The sequence below is a fragment of the Pelobates fuscus genome, chromosome 5 (assembly GCF_036172605.1).
Source record: "Pelobates fuscus isolate aPelFus1 chromosome 5, aPelFus1.pri, whole genome shotgun sequence".
Lineage (NCBI taxonomy): Eukaryota > Metazoa > Chordata > Amphibia > Anura > Pelobatidae > Pelobates > Pelobates fuscus.
In genome coordinates, this window is record NC_086321.1 from 127,510,793 (window position 1) to 127,523,698 (window position 12,906).

The 12,906-nt window shown below is 41.1% G+C and overlaps 1 protein-coding gene across 2 annotated transcripts in view; it reads right to left on the reverse strand.

Annotated features, from left to right (window-relative positions):
* Positions 1-1,342: 1,342 nt before the first annotated feature.
* Positions 1,343-12,906, reverse strand: part of CAMKK2 (calcium/calmodulin dependent protein kinase kinase 2) — an 87,039-nt gene continuing 75,475 nt past the window's right edge. The window contains exons 14-17 of one of the 2 annotated variants that reach the window (XM_063454254.1): positions 8,307-8,435; positions 6,959-7,059; positions 6,154-6,204; positions 1,343-3,825 (exon numbers count right to left, since the gene is read on the reverse strand). In XM_063454254.1, coding sequence (XP_063310324.1) covers positions 3,753-3,825; positions 6,154-6,204; positions 6,959-7,059; positions 8,307-8,435 — 354 coding nt within the window. In that variant the 3' untranslated portion in view covers positions 1,343-3,752. The remainder of the gene's footprint in view (positions 3,826-6,153; positions 6,205-6,958; positions 7,060-8,306; positions 8,436-12,906) is intronic. The other variant, XM_063454255.1, reaches the window with a different exon arrangement.

Here is a 12,906-nt window from a genome sequence, read left to right on the forward strand (position 1 = left end):
AACCCTGACTGACGAAGATTGGTTGCGGGCCCTTAATGGCCTATCCAGGTGGACCAAATGCTACACACACATTGAAGCCCATAGAAAGCTCCTTTACCGCTGGTACATGACCCCACAGAGACTCCACCGAATATACCCTAACGCACCCCAGACTTGTTGGAGATGCGGAGCAACTGTGGGAACATTGGAGCACCTGTGGTGGTCATGCGGCGATATCCTGCCACTTTGGGCTGCCGTAACCAAGACGCTGAAACAACTCGACATCCCCCAGTTCCACCTAACCAAAACCTCGTGCCTCCTGCTAATACTCCCAGATACCCTAACCCCTGGACAAAAGCAGAGCACAGCCCTCACCATACTGGCAGCGAGAAACCTATTAGCATCACACTGGAAATCAACAATTTGCCCGTCTTTAGCCCAACTCCGAACCAAAATCACCCAGTACAAAATTTACGAACGGATGGCTATCACGTCTCCGCTCAAGAAACTCGAGTTTGACAAATGCTGGGAGGGCTGGGACGGGGTTGATGAAACAGAAACGACTAGTGTGAAATAATAAGACGAAACGAGCTGACACTGTGGCCCCAGGCAAATGTTCCCTAGATTTAGTCCTACCAGAACCTAACTGAGAGCATAATATATACGCGGGTGTTGACACACTCTACCTACCTCTCCCCCGCCCCATTTCTCGCCCCCACCCCCACCATTCAACCTATCCTTGCCTTACCATTACCTTACGCCCAGTTCTTGCCCACTATGGGGAATACCCACTGATGCACCAATTAGTTTAAAGAGAGGTGCCAATCTGTGACACATCTCAAGCTCAACGATAAAGACCTCCCGGCCACGCTGGGCAACTGCTCCTCCCTAGAGTGTCGTAGACAATAGCGGATAACACCGAGTAGGGTCTTTAGATACGCCAACTGGGCCGTGAAGACGCACCCAACCCAGCCGGTATTCTGCTTTGAATAGTAGATGCAATAGAGGAAATAAATGAGACTCTTGTAATAACTTCATGCTGATAGCTAACACACTGTACCAGCAATAATGTATGTAACCATATATTGAGCTCCAATGCTTACAAATCATCTTGTATAACTTGTCACTTGTACTCCCCCATTAACCCATCCCCCTTTCTCTTCTGTACCCCACCTATATGCTGAAAACAATAAAATATAAATTTGAAAAAAAAAAAAAAAATAGTGATTTATTTGAAGACATAGAAAGGCACAGCAAACGTTTTGGGGTCCAACCAACCCTTCATCCCTACAAGACAAAGTCACCTCGCCAAATAAATAAACTAAAAAGTGCTCATAACCACCTCCCCCCACAGAACATTGAAGAGCGTCATCCTGCTTCCCGGTGCAATCTTGCTGCTCCCCACATGGTTCTGGGTACTCTCAGGATAGCGTGACATCATATGTCAGCCATGGCTATGGAAACCAATATACATTCAAACATTCTGAAAACTGGTAAAAAATTATTACTTTGCAAAAAAGATGATCTACACAAGTAGCTGGCATGCTGTTAAATCTAATTAGAGAAAAACTTAAAATAAAAGTGTGAAAAAAAATTAGACCTGGTGTTGCTAGGCAACCACTGGAAACTGGAATGCAGCAGAGTGTCTGGAAATGTAGTTAACACATCTTAGTTCTTAGTAAAGCAAGTGAAAATGGAAGATAGCATGCACAGCATACAACACACCGAAGTTATGTGTGCAATAAGTTATTGATGTAAATACACTGGATTAATGTATTAATGTATATATATCAAGCTCTCAGAGAGGGAAAGATAAACATATTTACAGTACAATATTATCAGGATAAAGTGAATAATTCAATAAGAGGGGGTACCCAGACTCATCTTGCAGTGGGCACCAAGGGCTACTGAAGGGGATGTGTATTACAGGAACCAGTGCCACCCAAGCTTCTCATTGAGATCATTAGGTGACACTGTATCCAGTCTACACATCCACTAACCTCCCTTAAAAATAAAAGTCCCTACTACCACCGCTGCTGAGTGGTGAAACCCTGTCCAGACTACATGGTTTCCCTTTGATGAAACCACTGCAGTCTCTACAATTGAGGCAGGGATGTGTACCATGCACAGGTTTTGAAAGAAATAGTTGTTTCTTCTGATAAACAGTGCCATTTTTTACTACCATATCTCAGATATTCCTGCCCCGTTTGGTAGCAAAGAAAGGTGGTTCTGTGAACTAATGTCCATATTGTGTATCGCATTGCAAAATGTGCCAATTAGATGGAATTGCATTTTGTTTTTTGTGGTCAATGGGGAATATGTACTTACAAAGGGAATGCATTTGGAGTGGGTCTTGGGTGAAGCATGGAGTAGACTTTCCAAAGGGGAGGTGGTTTTGAGCACTTTTTGCCTATTCATTTGGTGAGATGACTTTGTCTTGTAAGGGCATTCACACTGATGAATAAATCACTATTGTAGCACTGTAGCACTTCAAATAAATCACTATTGTAGCACTTTGTGCACACAGCATATCCTAGTAGCGCTGCTCTCATTTTCTCCCTGTGCTTGGCATTCTGTATTTAAAAAAGTCGACACTATATACAAATCTATTAAATATGTATCAGAGATAGATCCTCAGTGAAAATATTCCCCACTGTGATTAGGTAATACAGTGTGTCTCAAACAACGTGAAAGAAAAGGGAAGTGGTCATCAGAGGCTTCACAACAGCACATATACTCAAGCACCAACACATTTTCCTCTATTAAAAAATACAAGACTGTCTGAATGCATGGGGCACTTTAATGGCATCTTGCCAAGTGTCAGATATCTGACAAAGCAGAGAAAGGAAAGGAGCCTTCGCTAGATGAGCTTTGTACACAAGTGTAGCACATAATAATTATAATATTGTGTACTTTCCCCAAAGCGGAATTAACCAAACTAACAGATGATATAGAGGAGATAGTTACCCAGCTCAATGTTACCCATTTTATTGAACTTGGAAAGATGAAAGGATGAGTTCACCCAATTGGGCATTACAGTTTAATTCTTTAGGTTGCAATAAACACTCCAGTCAGAGCATTTACCAACTGAACTTTCCCACTGATCTTTTGTATGGGATATACAAGCAGGAGAATGAATCTGCACTGGATGGACAACGCCACTCACAATAGTGCAGATACTTTTCTTAGGATATACTACAGTGTAAGGCAGAGATATGGCCAGTAAAACTCCAGTGCTTACAATTTTCAGCACATTTTAAAATACTGTATGTTATTGGATTATAATATATTTGCGGTATAAAACTGCAGCGTTCCCTTAACAATTGTGCTGCCAAGGAACATGTCAAGAGTGGTGGATTTCAAGCCTCTGCTAGTGAACGTGTTAAACACTTAGCATTCTGATAACTTTTCGATTAGTGCAGCAGTATGTGTGTAGTATTTGGCATTAAGACATATGCTACAAGCCACTTCAAATCGTTTTTCTTTTTTGCAACATACATTAGAAGCACCTTTTCTGGACCAGTTCCCAGCAGTCCCCTTGGAAGAGCGAGCCCGTAGCAAAGTAATCAATACGTTTAACGACTTAACAACGGATTTTACATCCCAAGGCAAGACAGAATGATCTTTAGCGCATGCGGCAACATAAGGTCTTCATCGAGTACTGTACTGATCAGTAGAAACATGCACAGCGAAGTCATGGTGTGTTTACACACAGATGTCTCTCCTCCGACAGGAATTTCTGTATCAAGATGGTATAAATGGGCCTATGACAATCAGGACAAAACCTCGTCCTCCCCAACATCTTGTAAGTCGCTCTCTCTCAGGCTCTCCTCGCTGCCTTGTATCCTGTATATAAAGCACAACAAAAACACTACTGATGGAAACAGAGTATGAAAGAGCAGAGATTAAAGTCAGAAAGATTATCACTTTGCAATCTGCTGCATCAGTTGACATACAGACAAGACCACACTTCATATTACCTCCCTTCCAAACATACTGGTTCTATATTCAGTTCACATTAGGAATGCCAAAGAAATGCTGTATACCCCCACCCCTATTTAAAGCAAAGACACTTAAAAAAAAAAAAAAGATTTATCAGCTCTACATTTTTGTGGTCCCCTGATGATGGCCTGGTCTGTAGTGCATTAACACTCGCTGAACCACTGGTAAGAGTGTTACTATGATGATCACTTTCACCAATTTTAAATGGAACTTGACCATGTATAAGTATTTTTGAAAGAGCTAAAAGAATTAATCAAGGTGGAAAATCGACAATGTCGACCCTGATTTATGTGGTATTTAACAGCACACAAAACTGTGAGTGAAATGTAATTAAATGATAAAATAGACCACTTGCGCACTAAAACATAATAAAGGTAAGTAGTAATTTAAAAGAAAAAAAATATATGTACCCCCCAGTTTTTAAACTAACTTTTTCAGTCTTCAAGAGGTAAGTGTAGCAGAGCTGTAGAGTCGTCCGCCCAACACTTGCTGTTTTTACACTAGAATCGCTGCATAATGTCAGCCTGTTTTACACCTTTGACTGGCCAGTTCTCTTGCAGTGAAATGTATGTTTTTCTCCCTCCCATGACAGACTTTGACGACACATGCTCCTATTTGGACTAAATGATTTTTTCGCAACATACTTAATTTCTAAACAAATGTGATTTGACTCATCTTTTTGGCATGTGAGCCTTTTTATTCTGTTTTGTATTATTTCAACATGTTTTTGTATACCCTACTAGTACTGAAAGGGTTAATTCGCCAGCACACACATGCAGTCGGTGTTTCTATGGATCTGGTCAATACAGAGGAGGTGGTCTAAAGGTTTTCTAAACACGATCAACTACTGGTTTTAGAAAGATAATTGTTTTTCTGATCTGAGCCCAGCAATTATTATAAACAGCAGAACCAGATCACAATAAAATGTCCTGTTAAATAAAATGCTTGATTGCTTGAATATGATTCATGGCTTTCTTTATTTTAAGCAAGGGGGGGGATAAAGGTTTTGTTTCTCTGTAACATTTACAAAAACAATCCCAATATAGCGGTGGCTACAAAGCTGGAGAGATCTACACTTGATGCACTGACTCCAGCCTCAGTCCACTCCTTGTGAAAGTCCCCAACACTTTTGAATGGCCTTTTCCTGACAATCCTCTCCAGGCTGCGGTCATCCCTGCTGCTTGTGCACCTTTTCCCCTTCCACATAACTTTCTATTAATGTGCTTTGATACAGCACTTTGGGAACATCCAACTTCCTTCGCAATTAGCTTTTGAGGCTTTCCCTCCATATGGAGGGTTTCAATGATGGTTTTCTGCACAACTGTCAGGTCGTCAGTCTTCGCCACGATTGAGATTCCTACTGAACCAGACTGAGAGACCATTTAAAGGCTCAGGAACCCTTTGCAGGGGTTATGGCTTACTTAGATGATTAGAGTGGGACACTGTGAGCCTAAAATATTGCACCTTTTCACAATAGTCTAATTTACTAAGATTGTGGATTTGGGGTTTTCATCGCACTTATTACAAATCACGGCTTGAACTATCTTGCTTTGCATGTAATGCGTCTATTTCATATATTAGTTTCCCCTTTTACCTTGCATTACTGAAATAAATTAACTTTTGCACGATATTCTAATTTTTCGAGTATCACCTGTATGTAGACTTTTGCACAAATTATTTTCAGGTGGTACAAAGCGCTACGGAATCTGTTGGTGCTATATAAATGGCAATAATAATATTAATAATAATATCAAATTCCTTTTAATCTACACCCAAACAAATCAATTAATCCAGGATTTACCAGTGGAGGCAGTTAAATCAGGGATGGATCAATTAGCTTGAACTTACATTGTGAGCTATTGAATAAGACCCCACAAGTAAATTAGTTTGGGCGTAAATTAAAAGGCATCTGATTCGTTTGTAGTAGTCTGTATATAACATCAGTACCAGAACAGCAAAAATTTGTTGGACCCATTGTGTGTCACAATGGTAAGAAAAATGTGTGTCTTCACTGGTGTAAACATAAATCAGACTGAATATATGTAAGATCAGTAAAATGTGCCAAGCCTCGTAATGCGTGGAATAATACATGGTGTTTATGTACCATGCAAAGCTGTGTTAGATAAGGTGCATAGGTAAGAGTGCTCATTCCAAAAGCTGTCCTTTTGTTACCTTTTGCTTCTATGACTGGAGGTATGCCTTATATTTCCTGACTTTTTTTTTCTAGAATTGAGAGGAAATTGGTAAGAATCATGAAATATTGCATCTTTAAGGGACAATGATTACACGGTTAGCATCAGGTAGGTATTCAATTTCAATCTATACATTTGCAGCAAATATCGCCAGCAAATATTTCCATTCTAAACCTAGTGGAAAGCAATATAGGTTGCTGTACAAGTAATCTGAGGGCATCTGCCTGCTCAAAGCTATCTTGATGTCTCTCCATGCACGTATGTAGCAGAGATATGTCAAATAATCTTTATGCATTTGCCTGCTAAACTACAAGAACGATATATAGAAGGAGCAATAAATGCAATCCCCCCCCAAAAAAAACAGACTCTCTCATATTCTATACAACATAATCCCTTTAAATACACACAGATCTACAACCCCATACACCTGTATCTGGAAATTATGTACTAACTCCCCACCTGCCCAGTTTATATAAAATGCCAGAACAAATTATGTATACATAATATAAGTTTGCAAAGTCAGATTGGCAGATTTCCTATTTAACATGCAGCAAAAAGACTCAATAAAACCAATCAATTCCCTCCCAAGTTTACACCAACCTTTCTGAATGCAATTAACTTCACAGAGCGTCCAAAAAGAATGGTATCACATTTGTCCTCTATAGGCACTGGTTGTACTAAAATTCATCTTTTTTTACACCATTGATACCGGTCACTTAAACAATATATATATATATATATATATATATAAAAAAATGATATATAGAAATAAGAAGGTTGCTTACGTAAGTAGGTTCCCTGGTGAAGATAAGGATCGTTCCTCTTTCCTACCCCCCTCAAAAGGATTCCCAAAAGAACGCTTTCGGAGCATTGTTTTCACCAAGATCTGTGAAGGAAGAATAGCCATGTACTAATGTAACGCTATAAGAAATTAATTCACATTTGCAACCAAGCATATGCATTCTTTCAAAAATGGTCAGAGAAAATGTTAGAAGTAGTGAAGTAAAATTAGGAAGTATTTTACTAAACCCCAATGGCTAAATTATTTAATATTAAAGGGAAACTATAGTGCCAGGAGAACAAACTCGTTTTCTTGGCACTGTAGCTTCCCCTTCTGTCAAGGCCCCCTCCCGAGGCGCTCGCTCATCTTCGCCCATGCTCCTCCCCCACCTCTGGCGGTGGAGACCTAATGCACATGCGCTGCGATGGCCACGATCGCATTAGGATCTCTCCATAGGAAAGCATTATTCAATGGTTTCCTATGGGAATTCCGGCGATGCTACAAGTCCTCATGCAGAGCGTGAGGACGTCCAGTGTCGTTTAGAAGACCCAAGGTCGTGCAAGAACACGGAAGTCACACTAGTGGCTATCTGGTAGACAGCCACTAGTGGAGGACTTAACCCTAGCAGGTAGTAATTATTTCAGTTTATAATAATTGCAATAATTACTTGCTCAGGGTTAAGGGTGATGGGAGTTGGCACCCAGACCACTTCAATGGGCTGAAGTGGTCTGGGTACCTACAGTGTCCCTTTAAAATAAAACCCATTATTGCCAATCTCTTGGTCCAATATGTGTATTGCAGTGTCTTACTAGGCCTGTTTAGGCCTTTCTTTGAAAGGAAGGAAACATTTGTAGTGCAAGAGTGAGAACATTAATGCATACCCCATAGCCGTTTTAGAGAAGATGTGTTGCCCTAAGATATTTATCAAGAACACATAAAAATCACATGGTTAACATAATAAAGGCATAGTACTGAAAATTAAGGCTAATTTCACACTGAATACAGGAGATCAAGGGATATAATGGTACAAAGTATTCCGCACAGACAAACACTGCAATAGGTAAATCCAAATGATTGGTTAACTGCAGTAGTCATACTTATTGTAGATACTTATCAGGGAATGCTAGTCTCCTACGACCTAAAGTAGAATGCTACATGCTGTTTACCTTGTGCACTTCATGGAGGTGGAAAACAATAAAATGTCTACCATCTATTTTTGTGTCTTACCACCTAACAATCCACTATAGCATGTTTTGCTATTGAACAAAATATGCCAAATGAACTGTAATTAAGGACAGTACGGAGTGACTAAATACAAGGCAATGTAGAGTTTAGTTGGTGTTTGAACCCACCACTGTGGCCAAACTTGGGATGTGCTTGACTGAATTCTCCACCTCTTCTTCAGTCACTTCCACCAAAGTGCAGTTTTCATCCTCTGTTGGCAGTGGCTCAGCACCATGTTTGGTTACCCAAGGATGCACCTTTAAAAAAAAAAAATGAAATATTGCATTAAAGGACACTAAAAAGATTCCATTTTAAAATGAGAATTCTTTGCAAGAAGAAACATTTATACTTCAATCAGCGGAGACAAAAACAATGCCTTGCTATGCCATCTCAATGCATTTTTTTAAATTATTTAGTCACTACAACTATTTCATCTCTTTGAATTGTTTAAATTGTTTATAGTGTGTGGATTCCCCAGGCACTGTCCCTCCATTCAGTGTTAAATCATGTTCGAGCAGTTTCACGCTAAATAAGGATCCCTGGCCACCCACAGTCCAGCCCCTTCTGGAGGTGTGCCTAAGGCAGAGATTACACACTTCCTTGTAGTCATACTCTTCATGCAGTCAGTTGGAGCTCTGATAGCCTAAAACAGTCAGCTGACACTCTCAGCCAATCAGAGCTCAGGCTAATATTTCCTCATTAGCCCAGGCAGCTGCTGGGGATTCACTAAATGAAATTATGGAACTTGGAGACTCCAGATACTATAACTATTTAATGAGATGAAGACAGTGCCTGCAGTGTTCGTTTAACAGTAGAGCAGGTAAAGCTATATAGAGTTTGTAAAAAAAAAAAAAAAAAAAAAAAGTACTCTAAATGCTGCAACAAAAGGCCCACAGATGGATTTATAGAAGAAGGAGATCATAAGTAAGTGCCTCTCTCCTCCTCATAGACATACATGTGCAAAGACAAAAAAAATATTAATTAAATAAGGACCATGGCCATCTTCATTAACAGAGATCATATCACGCAGTGGCTAGTAGCTATTATGTCTGGCTAGCAGCACTGGAGCCCCGTATTATACATTATATAATATACTAACACACAAACACATTGATACATTACTTTTTAAAATCATTTCTAGAACAGTGAACATTCCAAATGGATGTGTTTCTTTATGATTCCCTAGTAACACATTTCTATACTCAAAGTGCTTTTGGCAGCTTTCCTAAAAGCAGTAAAGAAAAGCCAATAAAATAAAAGCAACCATAGCTCTCTTGGCTGTGTTATAATTAAAGACAAGAAAGGGATTGTGTGATCAAATAAAACCTTGGTAACTGAACTTCATTTAAACCACCATGTAAAGCTAGCTGAGCATCTTGGGAAATGTAGTCTTGAAACAATTTATGGTGTCAAGGTTAGCCATCACTGGTTTAAACTAAAGCTAGCTGAGCATCATGGGAAATGTAGTCCTGAAACAATTTATGGTGTCAAGGTTAGCCATCACTGGTCTAAAATGGGTGTGCAACCTTTTTGCTTCCTTGGGCCGCATTGAGCGCAGAGGAATTGTCTGGGGCCACACATACAATCTATAATATAATTAATTTATATAATAAAACATAAAAAACCCTTTTATCAATTTTGTTTAGTAGATAACTCCCTTATTTGTTATCCTTATGTGGAATTACCATATTTAAGGATACCAAATCAGGGAGCCATCTACTAAATACATGCACATGTATATGCACACATAACCACAGATATACACACACAATCACAGACCCCCACACACATACAATTACAGACCTATACGCACAATCACATTCATGCACACACAATCACAGAACTACAAACAAATAATCACAGACACACACATAATTAGAGATATGCACACACAATCACAGACCCACACACTGACTCACACAAACACAATCACTGACTTACACAAACACAATCACAAACATACACACAGACCCCATACCACACACAATCACTGACAAATCATACACAAAAATTACATTTATCACTGTGCCATGTAGTGTATATATACATACAAGCTCACTGACACTCACTAGCAAGCACACTGAAGAAACTGGGAGCCATTTCCTGATCCCTTCCTGCTTGAGTGCGGGGGCAGAGCTTGCATCTGGGGGTGGGACTTATGTGTGGGAGGCGGAGCTTGTGTGCAGTGGTGGAGCATAAACACGGAATTGACGAAAATTGTGAAGGGAGCCTGACACTGCTCTCTCCGGCGGCCAGCACCCTAAACACAGCTGCAGCAGCCCCCAGCGCCCCATTCATTAATCCTCTCGGACTGACACAGGCTGTCACAATCCGAGGAGAAAATTACTTCAATGGCATTTATATTTTATTTTTAGAGCTGTCTGCCCGGGTAGGCCAGTCCAGTCCCTTTCTACCCAGACTGCAACCGGGCCGCATGGGCCGGCAGGTTGGACACCCCAGGTCTAAACTTTCATCCAGTTTTGATGAAAATTTAGAACTTAAACTGAGAATTCAACTTGACAAATAAAAGAAGAGATTATCTGCTAAACATTTGGAAACAATAAGTTGAACATATACATTGTTTGTATGTTTAAACTGAACAGAACACCGGACATTTCTTAATTTTAAGTCCAATACACATAGTTGTCTATATAGAATTCAGGATAAAGCCAAAGATTCGATATGGTCTGACAATATAAAATGATAGTGTGGCGGACCGTCTGGCACTCCGACTGGGTACCTCCACCAATCTCTGCTTCCTAGTATCAACAAGTACTATAAGTACCATAGTCTCCTTAGCCGCCACAGCTTGGCTGGGGTCTCGCCGTCCCTTCCCACCCTGGACCAACACCTGGATCCAGTTCCCAGTGGGAAGACCTCTCCTCCAAGAGAGTATAGCAGGTATAGTAATCCAAAGAGCAGTATAGCAAGTGATTATAGCAGGTATAGCGTTCCCCCACAAACATTAGACGAGATTAATTGCTGGGGTTAAACTATTTTATTGGAGACTACACACAGCCTTTTATGCAAAAACCCCTGTAAGGGGTTTCCAGTACAAGAATACAGGGAAATCCCTCCGGTGATCCTTTGTGCCTGAGAGATAATTATCTGAGAAGCAAACATATAATTGAATAATCTCAGAGGAACAAAAAAAAAAAACCCATACAGTTTATAAACATCCCAAAAGTACCCCCAAAATCCATAGAAACCCCACATACATTTTCGTATAGCCCCGATCTGGGTGACCAACATATCTAAAAATCACCCAGATCGGTTCAGTGGTTCAGTTTTTTCATGGAAGTCAATTATTTGACGGACCACACACATGGTCCTATGTCCAAAATCCATGAAATCAATGCAAACGGTTGGTCTCTTTCGGAAGTATAAAAGTTCGTAAAATACCAAACTGAATCTATAGTTAACATGTGTAGCTTGTTCACCTTGTTCGTGGGAACGATGCCACTGAACAGTGCCCTTCTAAGTTGTATGGAACCGATTGCAGGCGATGAAGTCCAGCGATGTTCGAGAGTTTCAATGTCCGATTTCAGTTCCATGAACTCGATGACCAAACACCGCTGCCTGCGCTCGTGGTCGTTTGTACGAATTGCGGCCACCCAGCAGAACAATTAGAACACTGCAGTGGAACTCATTACAAGGTGTCAATTGGGCTTAACAAGCACACAGGTGGTCTCTGGTTTGTGTGGTTGTTCGGTTCCCGAACAATATAATCTCAAATTAGACGAACGTAGCCTTTAAAAATAAATAAAAAATTTGGGTGCGCAGTGCTTGTATAGCCACAATAGCTTTCACAAGCGCGGTTTGCTAGATGTAACATCAACATGGCATGTAGACAACTTGCACATTCTTTTGTATAATATAACATGCTAGGCTAAGTATTCATAACATTCGAGTATCATAGTTGGGTACACTTAAGCTTGTAGTAAAATATGTAGGTCACAAGATGGAAAATAATAGATTTGAGCGAGCTTGGAGCGCATGTTAGAAACTGAAGCTTAAAACATAAGAGTAGTGTCAACAATAAGGATTGTGCTTTAACGCCTAAAATTACCAGCCCATGTTAACCCTGAGTCGGTCCGGCAAGAGTCCTTGTCGGCATTTATGGCGACCCTTCAGTATGCGGCGTAGGTCACTGTAGTAAGGCAGAATGCTTAATGGCTGCCGCTGTGCTTTTAGTCCCATAGGGTGGTATTGTAAGGGGGTCTAGGTTCCCTTCTTGGGTCACTTGCTGACCAACCGGGGGGCCTGTCTTAGGCGTGGAGAGAGTCCCTGAATAGTGGCTATGGGTGGGCAGACCTTCTGATTCAGGCCCTTTGCAGGAAGCTGGGCGATGTGGCAGGTTAGTCCTGTGCTTTAGAACGTTTTCCCTCTTCGGGGTCAGTACCCACCATTGTGTCGGACTCTAGTGCTGCTCCTCCTTAGTTCGTGGAAGTTTGGCTCTTACTCGCCGGTACCCTCTCTGGTAGGTTCAGCCATCCGCCCATGTGGGAGCAGGAGAGGAGGGTGCGTCCGGCGCTCTCTCGTTGGAGTTGCCATGCGGTCTCCGTCATCTTGGGATCGGACTCTCGTTGGTGTTGTGGCACTTCATTGGGTCACAGGATGGGGGCCGGGATTAACCCCGCCGGCCCAGTGGGGGGAGGGAGGAACAGGGCCAGACCCGCCTAGCTTCTTGGTTCTGCCGTACCGCTGGTGGGAAGGATTGCTGGGCAG